The 22,604-nt window shown below is 41.9% G+C and overlaps 1 protein-coding gene across 1 annotated transcript in view; it reads right to left on the bottom strand.

The window, feature by feature from the left end:
• fat2 (FAT atypical cadherin 2) overlaps positions 1-22,604 on the bottom strand; it is a 44,885-nt gene that overhangs the window by 15,358 nt on the left and 6,923 nt on the right. The window contains exons 3-20 of the mRNA XM_010903665.4: positions 21,961-22,272; positions 17,565-17,623; positions 17,307-17,417; positions 16,949-17,158; positions 16,453-16,660; positions 13,958-14,097; positions 13,474-13,749; positions 12,902-13,112; positions 12,498-12,684; positions 8,862-12,345; positions 8,344-8,728; positions 7,889-8,085; positions 7,425-7,578; positions 6,096-6,329; positions 4,586-4,975; positions 2,061-2,272; positions 1,236-1,373; positions 727-870 (exon numbers count right to left, since the gene is read on the bottom strand). Coding sequence (XP_010901967.2) covers positions 727-870; positions 1,236-1,373; positions 2,061-2,272; positions 4,586-4,975; positions 6,096-6,329; positions 7,425-7,578; positions 7,889-8,085; positions 8,344-8,728; positions 8,862-12,345; positions 12,498-12,684; positions 12,902-13,112; positions 13,474-13,749; positions 13,958-14,097; positions 16,453-16,660; positions 16,949-17,158; positions 17,307-17,417; positions 17,565-17,623; positions 21,961-22,272 — 7,052 coding nt within the window. The remainder of the gene's footprint in view (positions 1-726; positions 871-1,235; positions 1,374-2,060; positions 2,273-4,585; positions 4,976-6,095; positions 6,330-7,424; positions 7,579-7,888; positions 8,086-8,343; positions 8,729-8,861; positions 12,346-12,497; positions 12,685-12,901; positions 13,113-13,473; positions 13,750-13,957; positions 14,098-16,452; positions 16,661-16,948; positions 17,159-17,306; positions 17,418-17,564; positions 17,624-21,960; positions 22,273-22,604) is intronic.

Genomic DNA, 22,604 nt, shown 5'->3' on the forward strand with positions numbered 1-22,604 from the left:
TGTCTACGCCAATGTGCAGCAACGTGATACAACAAGCAGATTGTTCCATTGCAGCTGACACCACTGGAAAAGGCAATCAAAACAGAAGACCGCTGGTAGAGATTAGGCTAATTGTTAGTTACCACAATCTCCCATCGCTAAGCAGCCGGATAACTCTGGTTGAGGGCAACCTGGGTTCAGTTGCTACTCAAAACCTTTCAGACACATTGACCTTTGCTTTAGTCTGCTGGTAGAGCCTGATTGGTGGGGTGTGCCGGGTAGGAACTATTTTGGTCCCTTACACCGGGGTCATTGAGTCAAGTTGAGACACTGTTTGAAATCATTCCGAATAGTATTTCAACCCAGTCTGGAAGACACCAGAAAAGACCCAGGTTGTGTCGGTAAATGTTGTGTAGAAACATTTTCCAAGTCAGTAGCCTCGGGCCTGTAATTACACCTGAGATGAATCCGGCAAATGGCTATGGGGTTAAACACGCACACATACCACACACACCACACATACCACACACGCATATCACACATACATACTGGGACCCCGGTGCAATTTGGGTTGCACAGGTCTGATGATCTGGGTTAAGAGATCTAATTTAGCCCTGTAAAATGCCTGGCTGGTTTTTCAGCCCTGAACAATCCCAGTCCTGCCTGGTGGGTCTGGGTCAGCAGAGGTCAGCAGGGTTCTTGTTTAGATTGTGTAGAAGGAGACAGACTGGAATGGAGCACTTCTACCTGAAGGGCAAGGTCGCGGTTGACCTCGGAGAAGACAGGCGCGTTGTCATTGACGTCGGACACGGTCAAGGTGACTTGGACCGCAGTGGTCAGGGGAGGGTCTCCTCCATCAGCTGCTCGGACCGTCAGAGAATAGTGAGTTTTCTGTAATGAGGAGAGCCAAGTTAGTTGTCAATGTTCTTTACATATAGAACAAAAAGATAAACCTGTGAATAACAAAAACAGCATGTGACTAACATCAACATAACCAATGGAATTCCTTTAGCAAAACCTACATACACAGGTTCCTGTATGGCTCACTTGGTCAGAACACTGTGACACCCGTGTTGTAGGTACGATTCACACGGAGGGCCAGAGTGAAAATGTATGTCCTAAGTACTGTACGTCTCTTTGGATATGAACGTAAGCTAAATTCCTTAATGTTAATGGTGACTGTCACAGTAAACCCTAGATTAACTTGACACAGGAAAGAAAGGGCACTTATGAAATGCAAACAGAAAAAACCTGACCTCCTCTCTGTCCAGTCCAGCCCTGATTATGATCTCCCCACTGTGAGGGTCAATGCTGAACTGGCCTAGCAGGTCTCCACTGGAGATTGAGTAGTGGATGACGTTGTTCAGTGGTCCATCCCGGTCATTTGCTGTGACCTTGGACAAGGACATGGGGGAGCAGACAAAAATATAGATGTATACACAATTAAATCCATGTATGCAAAGAACATATTTGTACTTATAGCAACAACCTGGGAGCAATTAGGGTTGGCTGTCTTGCTCAGCAACAGAACAACAAGATTTTTTTACCCTGTTGGCTTAGAACCAGCAACCTTTAGTTTACTGGCCCAATGCTTCTGACCACTAGCCTACCCATAGGTCAAGAGTGTGAGTGAAACCAATAAAAACATGCTGCCAGACAATTAAAATAATGAATTGTGATAAATCGCATAATATCCTGTAAGTAATTGCGATTACAGAACGGACACATCTCCCCTTATCCTTCCTCAAGCTAACTGAGACTGCTCCTGAAACGAATCTAATGGATATCCAATGATGTTATTCCCCAAAAAAACGTAACTAGCAAGCTCTTGTGTCATCATTTTTGTGATGTAATTGTTTCTATTATTTTTATTCAGCAGCTGGATGCCTCTCTCTGTTTTATAGCAGTGCCAGCCCTCTCACTGTAGCATTTGTTAGCTATGGATTGAAGAACGTGGAAGAATTCAAATTAAAAACAACTTTATTTGTCTTCTCGTGGACATTTGCTTTCATTGAACCGAATGATTGGTATGTTGTATTCCATTACTGATTTCTACGGTGATAGTTGGCAGTCATAGCTACCTGCATCACTGAGCTGCCAGGGGCCAAGTCCTCTGGGATGTCAACCCTGTAGTCTCCCTGCGCAAACACAGGTGGATTGTCGTTGACATCCGTGATGTTGATAATCACCATGGTGATGTCGCTTAGAGACGACTTGCCTCTTGTCCCCTCCACGGACAGATAGTATTCATGGCACATCTCAAAATCTAAGGACCCATTTACAGCCATTACACCTGAAAAATATGGAATTACAATTAAACCTGTGAATGGATCTGAACTGTGTTAACTTGTCTTTCACACAGTAACTCACACATTAACCCTGAGGTGACAGATGTGGGTTAGAGTGTATGCATCAACTGTGTTTTTTTAAATTGTTAATTCTGTTGTGTTTATTTTTCATTAAGGAGGTGTTGCTGGACTGACCTGTTAAATGTACACTTGTGAGTATCAATACAAACCAAATGAATTACAAACCATGAGCTGAAGAAAACAGAATAACTTAACGCACACAAACCTAGTTCCAAATTAACAAAAGTAGATTTTTAGCCGAGGGTGAATAGAGTCCCTAGATATGGTAAAACATTAATGACAGGTCTTGAGCAGGTTGGAGTTTTACTTTTTATTATGTTTTAAGGAAAGCTTTCATCTAAGGGCAGAAATAAGCGCAATTGTTTAAGTTTAGGTGACTTTGTGAAGGAGACTATTGAAAACACAGTCACGTCTTCCAATAAAATTGGATGGATAAATGATCTATGTCGCTGCAAGATATTTTCAATAATGCAGGGTATGGATCGTGACTGTAGAGATATTGTACACCGTCTCTAGTTTACTTACGAAATGTAAACACTTTCTGTAGCTTAGTTTACAAAAGTCAGGGCCTGAATTGAAGGATTCCTTTGTATTTTTGTACTATAGTCAGTTTCTGACTGAAATGAATTAGACTAGAAAACAACTATTAGAGAGTTGTGCCATGTAGGGATTTAGTGTCATTTTATTAGTTTTCTCTTTTTCTCCCTTCATGGCTTTCTCTCTCTGCTTCTCTGTCTCTTTGTCTGCCCCCAGAATTTCTGGGCTGCCTGCCAGTCTGCTTAACACACTTCGTTACCCTGAAACAAGATGGCAACATACCAACCAATCATAAACCACCATCTGCATTCCTTCCCAAACACCACCAGGTTTCAACAAGTGCCATAGGATCACATTGGTGAAACTCTCCGTGTTTTTATCAATTTGTGTGACCACAGGCTTTGTTGAGCTACTTAATGACATCTCGTAGCGCAAACCCTTGCCTTACTATCAACAAAGGCTTGTCCTATAATCAGTCAAGGTACTCAGTATTGCTGTGGAATGGTGTCTTATTTAATGAATGCTCATAAGATTATTTTGCAACCTGGTACTTAACATGGGCCACTATGGGATACAATTCAAACACTCACAGTGTATACATGCAGAAACTAAGTCGCTCTGTCAAGCCACACATTGGTTGGAGGATAACAAAACTGTGACATCTACTGGAGATGTAATGACAGTGTTCCCAGCAACATGGCACACTTGATTACATTGTGGTTGTATTCAAATGCAGTTCTGTTGCTGCCTTTGATAAAGATGAATGAACAATATGTATGAAGTAAATAATCCAAGTAATACAAATTGACGCTCAAAAACACAATGCGTGAAATAATACTAGTTAATATTGATGTAATATTAGTTAATACTGATGTAACTGCTTAAAGGAAAAAGTACATCTGAAGCCTTTAGCCTTTAAAGGATCTGGGCTAAAGTAAAAAAGAAATGAACTGTGTGTTGGTTTGATTACATTTTGGAATGGCACAGAAAATATATTACATTGCCTTTTTAAATTGTCTTCACTTAGTCCGACCTGCATGAAACTCGACTTCCCTGCAACTGCAGATGAAAGCAGGGTGGGTCTCTAATGAGGAGCACCAACAGAAGTTCTGGAGAACATCCACTGGTGTGCTTCACCCGGCACATGCATACCCCAGCTACCCAAGCTGGCATGTGTTTGAGTCAAACCCACACCCTTCTGACTCACAAGCACACCTTCCCTGACTCATTTTCATTGTCACATCACAGCAGGAAAACTGAAACCCTAATAAATATATATATATAAATATACCCACCCAGAGTGGCTGTTTGTTGTTTAACAGGACCTAAAGTGCTTTAGCAGTCTGCTAAATAAAATTAAAAAGAATGAATCTCTCTCTGATGGCTGAGTGTCGCCAAAAAGCAAACCTACCAAAAACTAAATGTATATACCATTACTGCAGTCAGTGTTAGAACATGTTGGAGGCACTGTCCTGACCTCTGCTTGTTAGCTTTATAGCAACTTGAGTTTCTCTACATGCAGCCATGCGTTTCTTGCTGATTTTGCAATATTTTGTCAGGCTGTATGTTGAAATGGTAGTGCTTCAAATACAATATATTTATTCACCCAAGTGAACAAATCCTATACATTTGAACACTGCTAGTTTAAGAAAAATACTTGGAGCCACACAATAAGAAAACAAAATGAAACATAACCTTACCAGTTGTGGGATGCAGGTAGAACCGTCCACCCTCGTTGCCGGAGATGATGGAGTAGATGATTGGTTCCGTCTCTGTTCCATCTCTGGTAAGGGCTGAGACACTAATGACCTCTGATCCTACTAGGGTGGATTCTGGGATCTGGGCATAGTATTCCTGACTTAGGAAAACTGGCTGGTAGTCGCTAAGGTCCACCACATGAACAGTAACTGTGGCGGTAGAGGACAGCTGTCGAGGAAGCCCCCGGTCAGTGGCTTTGACCTTGAGTTCAAAGGTTGACCGAGTGTTTTCAGTCAACGACCGATCCAAGCGGAGTATACCAGAGTACTCATCCAATAAGAAGTGTCTGCTGTCGTCATCAAGGAGAGAGTACTTCACCTCAGAGTTTATACCTACAGGGTGAGGGGAGACAGTATGAACCAAAATGGCTGTCTGTCCTCTGCAGAGAGAGACAATATCCTGCTATAATCTCTAAGGCACTTCAACTCAAAGTTCCTATCAGCCAGAGCAAAGAAGAGGAAATATCAGTGTGGATAGTTCAGCACTTCTTGTTTGTTTGTTTTTGTTTTTGAATGACTAACTAGTAACAACTGAATAGCTAGAAGATAATAGCCTTAACAAATCGGTCTCTAAAAGGTTTGCAAGACTGCAATTGTACATTGAAATTACATTCAGACAGATAGATGAAATCACAAATTCAGTATATTTGGTTTATGAGGTAAATGTGGAATAAGGTGAAAGTGAAAACAGGTGGTCACATCTGGAAGCGATACCACTAATGTACAAATGACGATAACAACAATTTGCATATGTAAGTCACGTCAGGTGATGTTTTTTTGCCATTTTAATTAATCCTAACCCTCTCATTTAAACTCCCTACCTAAAGTAGTACCTCTCTCTTTCCATTTTTCTCTTTTTTTACCCTCATTCCCCTTTCTCTCTCTTTTTTCTCTCTCTTTTGTCTCTCCTTCTTTCTTTCTCTGTCTCTCTCTGAATCGCAGTATCGGTGTGTGTTTTCCTCTCTCCCCAATTGGCCCTCAAAAAAAAAAAAAATACATCACGCCCCCACAACATTACCACACATTTGTTCTGTCTCAGAGTAATTTAGCTTATTAGAATAAAATGGACACAAATAGGTTTGGACAGGCCTTTCCTTAATCAACCTTTTCTGTTCCACGAACACACCTACAGTAAGTTGAGTTTATAATATGAGAAGTCAGAAATTAAGAGTTGTCTTAACATGCAGTGTTCTGTTGTGTCCCACAATGGAATGTATTTTTTATATTAAACCTGGAGGAAGTACAGTATATTTGAAAAGAGCCTCTTCCAAGTAAAGAGGAGATTTAGATTCACCCATGGAAATAACATATCTACATCAAAAGCCCCTTCAGGTCATCTTTCAGAATGGCAATGTACCCTCTGATTCCAATTATAATAAAGACCATTTCTAAAGAAATGTCCTCAGAAATGGGAAACCCTGTTCTAGTCATTTAAATTATCTGGAGTTCTTACCAGTGTCCGGGTCTTTGGCATAGACAACAGCAATGGGTGTCCTGATGGTGGTATTGTCAAAAACTGTGACTTCATAGTGGTCGTTGGAGAACTTGGGAGGGTTGTCATTTGTATCCTGGATCATGAGTAAGATGTCCGCCTGGCAGGAGCGACCACCACCATCCGTGGCTTTGGCCACTAGATCATACTCTGTCACCTTCTCCCGGTCTAACTGGGCTAGTGTGAACAACTCGCCTGTCCCAAAGAATACAAGGGAATTAGACTAACACAGATGGACACAATTAAAAGTTATCTGGAAACTCAATGGCATTAAAGCATTGAGGGTCACATGCATTATAAACAGAGTGTATAAACACATATGTAGCATTTATATACACAACCATTCAAAAGTTTGGGGTCATTAAGGAATGTCCTTTTTTTCCATGAAAACATACATGAAATTAATTTGAATAGGAAATGTAGAAAAATGAATAGGAAATATAGTCACTGACAAGGTTAAAAATAATGATTTTTAACTTTTCTTTTGTCAAAGAATCCTCCATTTGCAGCAGTTACAGCCTTGCAGGTGATTTTCAGAAGAAAGTCTTTTGTTTCTGGCCATTTCGAGCCTGTAATTGAACCCACATTTGCTGATGCTCTAGATACCCTAGTTGTAGTAACTAGTCTAAAGAAGGTCAGTTTTCAACTGCGTACATAATTGCAAAATATTTTTGCAATGATATAGCCTTTAAAAATAATTCACTTATTATCAAACACAACGTGCCATTAGAACACAGCACTGATGGCTGCTGATAATGAGCCTATGTAGATATTCCATTAAATATCAGCCGTTTCCAGCTACAATAGTAATTTCCAACTTTACATGTCTACACTGTATTTCTGATCAATCTGACGTTATTTTAATGGACAAACATTTTTGACATTTATGAGTGACCCCAAAGTTTTGAATGGTAGTGTATTTATTAAATGTAAAAAAATGATAATTGAGAAACACGAATCAACCACAAAATGTTTACATTTTCCATAGTCATTCCCTGTAATACCAGCATGACCAAATCTTAGCGTCTTTTCCCTAGCATTTTTCGGTAATATGATAGGACACATTCTTGAGATCCTAAGCTGATTTGCCTTATGCAGGGAGATTGAGGATAGGCTAGTGCTATGACAAACAGGAAGTATGACTGATTAGAAGCCAAAGCGCCTAAGATAGAAAAAATACTGAATCATAGTGGTGGCTATTTTGCACAACATGAGTTAAAGAGTTTTCTAAGAATGTAGATCACATCGTTCTTAGCCCAAACATATCATGGATTAAAGTTACGGACTTACCTGTCTTTTGATCCAGGTGGAACTTGTCTGCGTTGGGTCCGTGGAGAGTGTATGACACTTGTCCGTTGGTGCCAATATCTGGGTCCGACGCAGAAACCTTTAGTATGAAGTGGCTAGATGGAGAGTTCTCCATGACAACCTCAGTGTACAGCAACTGGAAAGAAACAATTCACATTATTTAGCTAGCTTCTTAAGCTAATTTACCTTTCTGTTTATAAGATAAGCATTCATGTAGAGCAGGTTACTATAAATGGATGTCCCATTAATGGCTTTTTAATAAATGTAAATGTAAAGCTGAATGGATGGGAAATGAATGTATTATGAGTGTGTTATGGAATCCTTATGTAGGTAGCCTTCAAAGTGTCAACTCTGTCACCGTATGTAGGATATCGCATATAACATGCAGAGTAAGTCATTGTCTGGGAGACTTGTGAAGTCTAAATAGTCATGCTTGATGGACTTACCTGTTCACATAGAGGACTGTTATCATTGAGGTCTAGGACATGGATTTCTACATTGGCTGTGGCCTCGAATCGCCCATCTGTGGCTGTTATCTTCAGGGAGTACTTGTCTTTGGTTTCACGGTCTAGAGACTCTTTAAGAATTAGCCCCCACTCTTCTCCCTCTTGTACAATGGAAAATTCTCCCAATGGGTCCCCATCTAATGAGAAACATTTCAAATTTAGCCAACAATTGGGATTGTAAGCGATACGATCGGGGCTGAGTCCCGAATCTATTGTGATCCTAGCAACACCTCTGGTTGTGATGCCATGATGCACTTATGGACACGTAAATGAAATAGTTCAAACTGTTTGGGGAACCATTTTGTTATTCTTAGCCTAATATTGTTAAAATTATTCTTAAAATAACTGAGAAGTGCAATCCCTCTATTTATAATCAATAAAACAATCGGCCTAACCTGTGATGTAACACATGAGCTGCCTGTTCTCCTTTGTCACATCCATGTCTTCCATCGCCAGGGCAACAATTAACTCCCCAGGCCTGGAATTCTCCATGACAGACCCATGGTACAGGTCTTCCAGGAACCGAGGAGGATTGTCGTTCTCATCCGTCACCGTGACCTCCACCAGAACGGATGATGAGAGCTTGACCTCCCCCCCGTGGTCGGTAGCCACCACTGTAAAGCTGTAGTGCTGCGTCATTTCACAGTCCGTTTCCCTTAGAGTGGTTATCCATCCGCTCTCACTGTCGATGTCGAAGGTCTCGCTGACATCATTGGACTCCGATTCTAAGGTGTAGGTCACCCATCCATTGTTGTCCTGGTCTGGGTCATTGGCAGTCACCTGGGTGACAATTATGAATAAAAACACAAATGTATTGTCCAAACTGGAATTTCATTATCACATCATGAGCATGGCAAAAATACCACACAACAATAAAATCTAGATTGATCAAAGAAACATTTCAAAAACCTACCTGCATGACAGTGGTTCCTGGTGGCATGTTTTCTGCCAAGAAAGCCTTGTATGGGTTGGCTTCAAACACTGGCGCATTGTCATTTACATCCTGGACCTGGACGCTGATAGACACCAACGAGGCTATGTCTGTCCCATTGTGGTTGCTTTGAGCCATAACGTCTATCTGATACCACTTGGTCTTTTCGTGGTCCATGCTCTTCTGGACTAGTAGAGTCCCACTTTCTTGGTCCAGAGCAAACACTCTGTCTTTATTACTCTCCACTGTGTTGCCGTTAACCAGGCTGTAGATGATGGGCATGTCCGAGTCAGCCTTGATCGTTCCAATCTCTGTTCCCATGGGGATGTCCTCGGCAGCAGAGAAAGTGTAGAGCGGCTCAGAGAATTTCGGCAGGGGTACCTCAGGTGGGACTACCTTCACCTGCACTGGAACCGTGGAGTTGTAGAACGGTAATCCGCCATCTCTGGCCTTGACTTTAAAGTTGAAGATCTTGTTCTCTTGACCGATTAGGTTTTCTTTGACAGACACAATACCTGTAAAAGGGTTTATCTCGATGATGTCTTCTGTCACCTCCTCTGCTTCATCCACGGTATAGGTAACATCAGCGTTTTTCCCCTCATCTGCATCGTATGCCATTATCTGTATCACCGGAGAGCCTTTGTTCACAGTGGACTGGATTGAAACGTGGTACTCTGATGCTTTGAACTGAGGGGCATTATCATTCTCATCTGTTAGAATAATCTTCACGGTACAGAAGGCGACTTTCCCTCCACCGTCTTTAGCCATCACTTTGATGGCGATCACTCTTTGGGATGGGTTTTCTCTGTCCAAAGGTTGAGATGTTACAATCTGTCCGTTATTGTCTATGGAGAATTTGTCATCCGCCAGTTTGTTTATGATAGTGTAGTCGACACTCCCATAAGGTCCCTCATCAGGATCAATGGCAGCCAGGCGAATTACTCGGGTTCCAGCTAAAGCGTTCTCAGCTAGTTCGGCCTCGTAGATGTTTTGGTTGAAATACGGGCTGTGTTTATTAGTGTTCATCATATCGATATTTAGAGGGGCTGAGTTTTGAAAAACTCCATCTGAAACAGCCACAGTGAGATTGTAGAAGGGATCCAAATTCCTTTTACAAACATTAGAGAAGGAGATAATTCCTGAGGATTCGTTGATGGCGAAATATCTGCCCTCATTCCCAGAGAGGATCTTGTACTGCAGATTGTTCAGATCTCTGGTGTCAGGGTCTGTAGCCTGGATTTTTATCACAATGTGCCCACATTTGGCCATTTCGTCGAGAGTGGCCTGATAGAGTGACCTGCTTAAATTTGGAGGGTTATCGTTTACGTCTGTCACATTGATAATGACATAAGTTTCACTGCTCAACGGGTTACTGCCATTATCTATGGCTTTAATCTTTAGCTGGAAGTGCTTTGTATTCTCATAGTCCAACACCTGTGTCGTAACTATAAGCCCACTCTTCGGATCTATGGCAAAGTAATTTGTTTCATTTTTACCTGTTTCCAATATTTGGAAGGTTATGTCTTTATTTCTACCTGAGTCTCTATCAGTGGCAGATAACTGTAATACTGATGTGGCTACTGGAAGTCCTTCAGGGATATCCACTGTGTAAGTCAGCTTGGAGAAGACAGGAGCGTTATCATTTACATCCTCCACTTCTATTTCAACCGCAGCCTCTGAAAAGGACCCAGTCACAGAGTCGGTGGCTCTGAGAGTCAGTAAGTGCATTTTCTGGCTTTCGTAGTCCAGTAAATCTGTGACCCTTAACACTCCTGTTTTGAAGTCTATGTGAAAGTTATTTGAGGAGTTATCCTCTTCCAGATTGTAGATAAGATGGTATCCTTCAGGATTTCTTGCCTGTACATGTAATATAGTGGTGAAGGGAGAAATATTTTCAGGGACTTTAAGTGGGTAAAGCAAGGTCTGAAAAATAGGATTTGTTCGATTTCTCACAGTGATAGAAAGCTCTGCTGAGGTTGTCCAACTGGGCAAGCCCTCATCTGTGGCCAGGACAGTGAGCACATATTTATTTCTAGCTTCAAAATCAATAGGTCGCTGAAGGGAAACGTCTCCAACATATGGATCTATCCTGAACAAATCAAAATCCTCTTCCAACAGGTACATAATGGACTCATTTTCTCCAAGATCATCGTCGGCAGCCATCACTTGAAAGATTACATCTCCCGGGTCTGTGTCTTCAGAGATCATCATGGAATGTGGTAGGTTCTGAAACCTGGGTGGATTGTCATTGATGTCGTCTATGTAAATGTTGACCTGAGTTCTGGCCCAACGAGGGGGACTCCTCATATCTTTCACCTCCACAGTAACCTCATACAGATCCTTCTCCTCTCTGTCGAAGGGTAGGCCTGTGGTTAAAAGCACCCCGGATGTTTCAACTATCGAAAACCTGCCCATCGGGTTCAGTACAGTGTAAATCAGAGGCTCATTCAAGTAGCTACCTTTAGCTCTCAGCACCGCTAGCGTTTTAATAGCGGTTGAGTTTTCTACAACAGTGGCCGCATAGAACCTCTGCTCAAATTCAAGATGTCCGTCTCCTGTTACGTGGGTGACGTTTATCTGAACTGTGGCAAAATCTTTGTAAAGACCGTCAGAGGCTTCAACCAGGAGGTGGTAAAAGGATTTAAACTCGGAGACATTGTTGACAGAGATATGTCCAGTAGAAGGATGAATTGCAAATGAATTTTGAAGGTTACCCTCCGTGATTCTATATAATACCGTTGAATCGGCATCGTGCGCAATGACCTGTGTAACCTCCATATCCCTGACAGGTGGGAAGATGATGGATGACTTGTACAACGGTTTAATGAATTTGGGCGGACAGTCATTGAAATCCAGAACACTTATGACAACTGTAGCCGGCGCCCCGGCGTAGAGAGACGGTTCCCCTGAGTCCCGTACATGAACGGTGAAACGAAACTCAGGTGTGGATTCAAAGTCCACCTCAGATATAACAGACAGTGTACCCATGCTTGGATCTATCTTGAACACTTTTAAGGCTTCCGGTTCGAGGATTTGAAAGACCAGGAGAGAGTTAGAGTCCCTGTCTGCGTCCGAGGCTCGTATCACCAGAGGTGTGTTGCTCTCCCCCATCACCATGCTGTTTATGGGGGCAGATTCGCTAATCTGGCCGTGGAATTCCTGCTGGAGGAACACTGGAGGGTTATCGTTCTCATCGATGACATAAACGTAAACAACTGTATCAGACGAGGCTCCTGCCGATGTGCTTGCTTGCACCTTAACTTTGTATGAGTAACACTCCTCAAAATTGAGCGTCTTTTGCACAGAGAGTACTCCGGAGTCTGCATTGACGTGGAATGTTCCATTGGGATCTCCATCTTTAATACTGTAATGGACCGCAGAGGAACTGGTTGCGATGACTGTGACAATGGGAGTACCTGGAGGGCTGGCTTCACTGACTTCTGTAAAGTATTCACCAGAGATGAACCTGTGGAAAAAAGACAGAATCATTTTGTTTCATTAACATTCAGGAAAACATTTCAGATTAATAATTGCGGTGGAATTATTTTATACCCTTTAAGAACTATAACATTTCAGAATAATTCAAGAATGCACTACACATTTGAAATGCATAATAACCTGGGTGGGGTTCTGTCTGAGAACTGGATGTTGATGGTAACAGAACAGAGGTCACTGCGCTGGGGAAAACCCTGGTCTGTGGCCTCCACTGTCAGGTGAATCTGGCCCTTGAGTAGGTTGTCCAGAGGCTTGGCGACGATGATACAGCCCAACTCGCTGTCAATATCAAAGATGTTTTCGACATTCCCTGTAAGCGGACACAATAGTCATTACATAACACATGCTGCTGTGCACAGATTCATGTAAGTCAGCTCTAAGAAACCTTTTCATATCTTAGAATCAAATACTGCAGCCTTTTAAACCCCTTTTTTAGCTTAAAAATAGGTCATACTCCTCATATACAGAAATCTTCACAGTTCAAAGTCAACGTCATCTAATGCCATAATCTCTAATCTGCGTAGTACCTGAGTGTAAAGAATAGATTATTTGAGCGTTGCTTCCCACATCCTTATCTAGAGCCTTGACACACAATGCCTCCGTTCCGGCTGTAGCCAGATTGGTGATAGCGCCCTCATAGCGGTCAGCCATGAAGACAGGAGAGTGATCGTTGCAGTCCTGCACATAAATCACTGCCTTCACTAAATTCCTTTTCACAGGGATTTCCTGATCTCGAACCTGTCAGGGAAGAAACGTCGGTGAGTCCTAGCCACTTGGGTGTCTCATCATTATTTCAAAGCCAAACACTGATATAACATTGACTGTTTTTGATATAACATTGACGAAAAATACAATCTCATTTGAATCAGCTTAATTTATATTTGGATTTAGATGTATCTACTTAGAAGGGATTGCTTGATACAAACATCACTGCTCAATAACATTTGAGGCGCCATTTGTTCCATGTTCCATGTTATGCTTTACTATGATATTTAGTTTGGTTTTTGTTGTCAGGGTATGCACCATGTACATTACAACTTGAAACTGTATGTTCTGAACACTGTGGTACGAGTTGATGAACACCAACACCTATCATTACCATGATGATGAGGGTATGCTCTGGGAGCTTCTCATAGTCCAGTTGCTGTGTCATGACCAGCTTGCCGCTCTTCGGGTCCAGATGGAAGCTCTTCAGGCTGTCTGGATGGACACTGCTGTGAAGGGAGAAGATGAGCTTGCTGTTGCTGTCTCTGTCCTCGGCAAAGATGTGGAGGATTTCCTTTCCCGGGTAGGTGTCTTCTGGTACTCGAACCGTATAAATGGGCTCCTTGAATATGGGCCTGTATTCGTTCATGTCCAGCACTCGAATATATGCCTGGAGGCAGAGAGACCAGCAGGAAAAACAGTCAGACAGAATTCATCAGACAGGGACTTATAATTCTTCGATAAGACTTTAGACAAGGCTGCTCCTATTACTGTGTTCAAGCAATTTAATGTACTGTAAAACATTTTAGTGACACATTTTTCACTATAAAATGTCAGATATGCTATGGTATATGTGTAGTATACAGTATATGTCTGACCTGCGTGGTTACAAGCTGATGGCCATCTGTAACCTGAACGGTTAGATTGTAGTTGGACTTCTTCCCAGCGTCCAGAGGCCTGGCTATCAGAATGCTGCCTGTGTTCCTCTCAATGTCAAAGTCTTGATCCTCATCGCCCCCTGAGAAAGAGCAACGGAATAGCTAGCGGGTAAATACAAAGTAAATCAATCGCCCAAGTCTGAAAGTTGGATGTTTATCAATTTGAAATTCGAATGTTTTGTCACACTGCCTCAGTGGAAAAGGATGTTTTGCTTTTGAAGTATCATTCACTACACAGAGTTTAGATCCACAGGAGAGGAGAGAGTATCCTCATGACGATGTTGTGCTCCAGATCCATAATGACTTGGATGGGGAATCAACTGGAAATAGACCTTGCCCATTCCCAACTGATGGACTGAAAAGAAGACCCACAAATCAACTGAGAGAGGTGAATACCCAATTGTACCCTGTTTCGTTTAGTTGTTGCCCATAAGCCTGCATGGAGGCATGACAGAATAGCTCTTATGAATACATCCCCTCCTTAAGAATGGTCACACATATTTCCCCCTTAACAATTAGAATTACCCCTTGTGCACACTATGCCATCACCTCACTGAGAGAACAACTCAAACAGTCTGCCAGTGTGGGGCAAACAAACCACGGTCTTCCTGGCGTGCTCATCCGTCTTTCTGTTAATTATAGAAAACAAGGTCCTGACAAAGGGCCCCCGTCCCATGACCAAGTGTACCAGAATAAGTGCAACACAATTATTTTAAGGGGAAACATTTGGCAGCGACACACTTTGAACAGACGCCGGGAACAGCAGGGGTAAATATCATACTTGTTCAGCCAGATGGTGTTTATTGAGAAGTCTATCCATATTCTGAAGGCTCATAAGACTTGATTTTTAACAAGCTTTCTCTTAATATCTCCAATGGGACTAGATAAGAATAAAACAGTTTAAAGCATAACTTCTTAAATAATCTGTGGAGCATTATTGAACAAATATCTTAACACTAAGTTGGGGGTTTACAACAACGTTTGAATGGTTTGAAAAGTGACATAAAAGGAAATTGATTATTTGAAGATTCTGTTTCAGGTGTATATAATTGCTAGCCAATATATAACTTTTAAAGCAGCTGGCATTGTTAGAACATATAAAATTAAGGCAAAATATCTTTCAATGTTGGAAATGCATTGAGACATTTTGAGTGCTTCTCCTGGCATAATCTAAATTGCCATGGTTAAGTTCATGCTGGCCTAGTCTTGTTTCCTTCAGGGGTTAGCTGGAAGAAAGACACTTTAAAATGTCCAACTGGCTAACTGGTTGTAGATAGATAGTGAGACAGAAATATGGACAGAAAAATGTATTGCTTTACAGCAAATGTGTACACAAATGTGGACCACAAACACGCTTACATTATGTGCCAGATGTCCCAATTGTCATTAGTTCCAGGTGTTACCTGTTCGTTTGGGGTGAGGTTTTACTTACAACTGCCTGGTGTACTGCTGTCTACAGCAGAGCTATTTATAAATGTACAGGCTGAATAAGGCTGGGAGGGAAACAGTGAGGACAATGTGGCCTAGTTCAAATTCAAATCTGAAATGTATAAGTGTGAGTTCGGCATGAGCTCCCAGCTCCCTGTACAGATCTGCTCTCCTTCCAGAAATACTTTTCTCAACTGTCTGAACTTTTGTAAAGTATTATTGAAAGTTTACAATGATTCCAATACGGCAACAGTAAGCTGCGTCGAAGTTTGGTTATATTGACTTATTTTGTTTTCCAAGGGCGTTGGGAAAAAGGTCACACTACCATGTCTAAAAGGGTGTGGTCCTTGAACTACATAAAACTAAACATTAACAAACCGCAGGTCTTAAACCTGTGAAGCATGGCAAATGGTCAGGCAGATTGCAAAGGAAAGAGTTCCTTTGGTACCTGGCCCTTCATCTGAGGAAATAAGTCTCCATTCTGCCTTTACAGGGGCCAGTACCATACCTCTAGCTGAGATATAATCTGTCACACCAAGACCAGGCCTGCTCTGCCCTGCTCCGTTTGACTGCAGAGTGACGATCGTTCAATCTAGCAACATCAGGCTTCACAGGAATGGACTCCAAAATACAGTAGATTCTCATAATTTTCAAACAATATTAATCTCCTTTCATTTACAGTCCATTGGCAATCTTTTTTTCGGTTCTGTTTGCTTTTGCCTTTAAGTACATACCGAAATGTAAAATGTTTCATAGGTCACCTACGTTTTGACTCAAACCATTTGGTCCGTTTAAAGAAACAGCGAGTTTTCGGTAACTTTAAGCCATACCGTGTCAACACAGTAAATATCTAATATCAATGCATACCATACAAAGGAATTTTCTGCATAAAAAAAGGCATTTAGCAAGTCTTCCAAGTGAAACTACTGAACATTGTCCACATCGTAAGGGGTCGACATGACTTCACAGAGACACGGTGACATCATACCTCCTGTCTTCCCCCTCACCTGTGATGTCGTACCACAGCAGCCTCTGCGTCTCCATCAGGATGATCCCCACCATGTGAGCGACAGGGTCGGTCTCCATGACGGCCACGGTGAAGTGAGGCTCCTCGAAAGTCAGCGTCTCCGAGCTGAGCCCCGGCCTGCGGATCCACTGAACGTCCAGGCGGACTGTCGACGACCACGCCGGGCTCCCGTGGTCCTCGGCTTTGATCTGCCGGGCAATGAGAGAGCACACGAGCGCATGTGGGTCGCTGTGCAAATCATCTAATACATGTAAGAACATGACAGGGCTGTGTCGTGGGCATCCACTGCTTTCACACGCAACTTCAAGTCTGCACGCATCCCCTGCATGTGAATGGCTGCCACGGAGGATGGTTACGTTACATTAATTCGAGATAGCAGGTCTCCTAAAGGGGTGCGTTTGGGTGACAAATGCGGTCGCCGTGTGGAACCTGTTATTAGGAAGTTGTGTTTTGGTCTGAACGTCAGGACAACCTACCGTCAAGATGCTGTAGTTGCCGGCTGTGAAGTCCCCCCGGGCGGTCACTACCCCGGTGGCCGGATGGATGTCAAACTGTTCCTTCTGGTTGTCCTGGAGGCTGTAAGTGAGCTCAGCATTGGGTCCTTCATCGTCATCCCGGGCAATCATCCGGTACACTGTCACCTTGGGCTCGACGCCTTCAACACCATGCTGCTCGGGTAGTTTGACCTGGAATCGGACATTTGAGGAAATCGGTCAATTTTATTTTTTTAATAACCCTTTTATTGAAATTGAGCAGTTGTTCGGAAACTGTTTTCATAGTGATGTGACGTTTTGAACTCGACACCGAGACCCCGGTGAGTCTGGAAAAGCCGACCTGGAAGAGCTTGTGGCTGAACAGGGGCCTGTTGTCGTTCTCATCCAGCACTTGGATGATCACTGTGGATGTTGAGCGCAGTGCAGGAATGCCGTTGTCTGACACAATCACCTGAGAGCAGATAAAATGATTCATCGAGACTAGCTAAACACAATAATCATCGTATACTATTTGATACAAGCTCTCATTACAGGCCTTTTGACAGTAATCGAGAACGCTCGTGTTGTTTGATCACAAGCAGGAGTCTCAGTCTCTCACCTCGACACTGTGCTCAGACTTCTGTTCCCGGTCGAGGGAGGTCAGAGTACTAATGACACCTAAGAAAACAAAGGGGAGAGAAAACAAGGAAGGGGGAAGGAGAGAACAACAAAACAGACAAAAAGGTGTTAAAGAGAGTGGAGAAAGAGCGGAGGAAGAATGAAAGAAAAGGAGAAATAATGACTAAAACAATAAGTCAGGGCAGGGGGAAATGGGGAGGGAATGACGAAGAAGGAACTGGGCAGTCTCCCACACTGACAGCAGTAGCACACCTGTCATTGGTGGCCTCAGGCAGCCATTACTCTTCTGTCATTTTTCTAAGTGTGTTTTTTCTGTCTTTACAGTTTAGTCTTCACTGAAGAAACAACTAAGAACATCACTGCACTCAATATTTTGACAGTAATAAAATCAACCTTTGAGGTGTTCTGTGGACACTACTAGTATATTGTGCATTGCAGGAAGGAGGCAATACAATCTATCCACAGATAAAAGTATGGCATTATCTTTTACAGTTCCCATGCTTTAGATCAGAACGTTGTTTTGAAAGAGAATGAGGTACTTAATCAGAATTGAGGTACTTAGCTACGCATGCATATGTTCCTTTTTGACGGCAAATTCTAATGCCAAATTGAAGAGTCTATGAGATCAGAAAACCTGACGAAACAGGTTTCCATTACTGGTTTGGTATTTTTCTGCGGTTTGTGTTGAAATACGGGTGAGGCCTCTAGGATTTACACCCTGAGTTTATATCAGGGTATTTGGCCTACAGATTAAACAGGACTGATGCCTTCTAAACGTATACGTTTAACGGCCAACTGCCACCAAATTTCTACCACTTTTATTTTATACGCCTTTTTAATTATCCTCATAACCAACTTACTCGTGAAAGCAGAAGCCCTTGGGCCAATGCTTGTATGTGGTCTACTCGAGATGTTCACAACTTGGGCACACAAGCAAAGTATAGAACATTCACTCACAAGAAAAAACAACTACTTCAAATTAAAGCTGTATGCAGCATTTCCAGGTGTCGTCAGTACTGAGGCAACATTGAGCGATATTAGTCACTTCCCTATAATTAGCGTCTTCTCTAACCCCTAATGTACTTGATTTTTGTTGTATTTAATTAATATATTTAATTTTCAATGATGCATGGAATGATGTAGACCACTGCCATTGACAAAGCTGCCAAGATTCACCTTTCTATAGCATATCTCACAGGAATTTGCATTATGAATTTCCACTGCTGCTGAACCCCGAAACATATATTTCCTGCATGCATTTTAAGATACATTGGAAACATAAATAATTTGCCAAATAATTAAATGTTTACACATTTGAAAATATATTTTGAAATATAATATTTGACCACTTTTTATATTTTAATGTATCTGGCTGATAAACTCAAGCAATAAATCCCAAATGAAACCCTTTGTCCTCCGCTCCACTCTCGACCCCCATTTTCCTGTTCAGGCACACTTCCACCATTTGTACCAGTGTCCCTAAGCTAAGGGTGCGAACATTGTTAAAGGGGTAGGGGCAATATACACCTTCCAGTGGCCCCTTCAAACAAGCACAGTGGAATCCCTCAAGGCACAGCGCAATTTCACAGAAAAGAATGGATAGGCTTGCCAAACGTTTTTGAGACAACACACATAAAAAACCAAATATGACTTCAATTAAATGTTCAATTGTTGATCCATTTTTTTTCTGTTTAATGATTTGTGAATTGGAATGTCATGCATGTTTCATTAATTAAAAGTTGACCGTGAATTGGATCGTTTAAGTCCCTAGTGTGTGGATGCATTTTTTAAACCATTAGTCACTTTGAGGAAGTATTTTTCCCCCCTGCAACACGTGACCATGGAGGGCACTCCAAGCAAGTGCCTAGTGGATACGGGTCGAATAGTGATTCAAAGGCTGCTAATCCGGACTATTTCTACGGTTGGTTGAGAACATCAGTTAGTCATTTGGAAATGTCCAAATAAACTCCATAAAAAACATAGGGGAGAGTTCTGAAAGAAGATTCCTAGCACCAAGAAAATAAATCTAATCTGTCCGTTGAGATAGATTAAAATCTAGAAATTTTTGTTCTACACCCACTCATCCACCACGATCAACCACTGACTTGTTTTTACAGTTAGTAACCTTTCTGTCTCATGTAACCTTCTCAAATGTAACGTATCGTACTGTGAGTTTCCCAGAGTTAAGTTTACTATGTAAAATTTAGTCTGTCAGAACAAGCTGTTTCATAATGTAACTTGTCTAAATTAATGGGTAATGAATTTACTGATGGGGTATCTTAAATGCATTCATTAATAAAAATGCCCATTGGTATACTAGTACCCACCCAGGTAGTATAATAGGGTTATCTGCGTAAATCCTGAATGCAGGATGAGAAATTAATTTCCCTAAGTGACTGATTACCATGCATGTATGTGAACCAGGTGTAACAAAACCAGAAGTTCCCGCAAATATAGACAGTCATAACAAATCACTTCCCAAAAGCTTTATCTAACAAATCACCATTAGGAAAAAGCTTTGTCAAGCCTTTTTCCAGTGGGTTTTCCAGGATTAGGTTTAGAAAGATGTTAATGTTGTGGTTATGGCTAGTTTGTGTTTAGGCAAACAATTTCAGTTATTGTGGTTGCGTTTTGGGTTGGGTTAAGGTTAGGGTTGGTTTTGGATAATGGGCTTAGGGAACATTAAAAACAGGTGTGTGTGTGTCTGTGTTTGTGATGGGGGGGGGGTCAACTGGCTTTTTTGGGGTTCATTTCACTTTTATGGCACTCAAAACAAACCCTGCTGGGTCTTTACGGCAGACGTTATTTAGGCAGGTGAGACACATTAGACAGTGAGCTGCTGTTTTTATCATTAGCTGATATGTGGGAAAGAAGCTCCTTGATCGCAGTTAGGTCTCTCTTTTAAAAGTAGTCCCTTGACCTCTTTTGTCTTGTTGTAGTTTTCTAGTCATCTTCATATTCCAGATGGTAAGACTTTGCTACAGTATACTGCTTGACTACATCCAAATGGATTATTGGGTCTTAACTGATCTTTCTTGCTGGGACCTCTCTGCAGACACTGTACAGTATGTTCTTAGCTTACTACAACACTCGATTTAATTGGAGGCTTAGTCAGACTTCTCTGTACCAGTGAGTCATGTCTTTCCTGCTCAGACATGAGGAGTACGGCTCACATCCTCAGAATGCTCATATCCTCAGACAGAGACAAATCAACCATATTTTGCTAGCACCTTATCCAACTACAGTATACGCTTCAGATTGCAGTAAAGCATGGCCCTTGATACTGTCTATCAGTCAAGCGAGAATGTTTTAGAAAGTACTTTAGCAGTTTTCTCCAAATGCTATTCAAATGCACAGCCTAAAACCCAAGGCAATTCTGGTGCAGAAGCGCAGTAACTAGATGAAGTGAGATGTACTAATGTACTATTTCACATTTGTTATAACATTAAATAAAATTAGATAAACACAAATATAAAGCATAAAATAGAATAGGGTATTATAAGCTAGACAAAGGGCCCTTTCATGAAGCTAACTTTACTTGATTACACTGGGTATTTCTATACAACCTCACATCTATTGTATAATAGTTAATGGAGCTTATTTTGTGCTTTAATCCTCTGGTGTTGGCCTGGGGTGTGGATGCTTGGGAGAGCTGTGGAGATTACAGTACAAGTCAAGGACAAAGAGACATGTTGGGGCTTGCGACACACCGCTAATTCCGTTCAATTCTGCCTTGTCTTCAAAGTCCCAGTCTGTGCGACAGGCATTCAACCGCAGAACAAAACTGTCAGTGATGACTGAATTTCAAGTTTTTGACTGAGGATTTTTTTGTGTAACACTTTCTTCCCACAGAGTATAGACACGACTCCCAGGAATTAATCGCGTTGAGTACGTTCATGGTTAGAGCTAAGTCGAGTTTGACCTTGTCCCGGCCTCACGTGTCGTTACACACCCTGTATGATGCATGTGCACGTTGCAGCCTGTGACACTTTTCTTACTCTACCATTTTCTAATCGATCTGTAGAGAAACCACATACTGTTTTACTGTACAACAACTATTGAAATCTATGTTTGACACACATCATCAAAAAAGTGCCAAACACTTAACATAAGTTGCACAAAATGAAATATCGGTTGTCGGATTTGCCAGTCATAAAGCCCAGTCATTAATCATCAGTCCAAGGTGTCACTAATGATACAGGAATAAAATGGGCATTCTTAAAACTATATAAATCACATGCCTGTCCCTAATGTCAACCATATTCCCCACATACTACACTACCTTTAAGCGGATCCCTCAAAGTAGCGCGCTACATAGACAACAGGATGCCATTCAGGTTTCAACCTAATGTTTCATGCTGAGAGGTTTCAATTACCTGTCTTGGGGTTGATGGCGAAATAAGTCCGTTGTGAATCCAGAAGCTGGTACGTGAGTTTTCCCTCAGAGGATGTGTCCACATCAGTAGCACTGACCTGCAGCACAGACTTGTCTTTAGGCATGTTTTCCATGACAGAGCCGATATATACAGGCTTGGAAAGCTGTGGCGCGTTATCATTGATGTCCATGACTTCCAGGTACACGTCTGCCCAGGTCACTAGGGGGATGGTACCCAGATCTTTGGCGTAGACCGACAGCCAGTAGTGGGATACTGCCTCACGGTCCAGTGTCTCAGCAGTGCATATGACTCCTACAAAACAGAAGGACAGGATCCTTTATAATGTCATGTGTCTGTATTCAAATGACTCCTACAAAACAGAAGGACAGGATCCTTTATAATGTCATGTGTCTGTATTCAAATGACTCCTACAAAACAGAAGGACAGGATCCTATATAATGTCATGTGTCTGTATTCAAATGACTCCTACAAAACAGAAGGACAGGATCCTTTATAATGTCATGTGTCTCATGAGAGTGTACTTATTTTCCAGTGCATGCTAATGAAATGTTATACACTGTGAGGTGATGGATTAACCTCATAACCACATACAGTATGTAGGAACATAGCAGACTCAGGTAGTT

This window comes from Esox lucius, chromosome 4, assembly GCF_011004845.1.
Source record: "Esox lucius isolate fEsoLuc1 chromosome 4, fEsoLuc1.pri, whole genome shotgun sequence".
In the NCBI taxonomy this organism is placed as follows: Eukaryota; Metazoa; Chordata; class Actinopteri; order Esociformes; family Esocidae; genus Esox; species Esox lucius.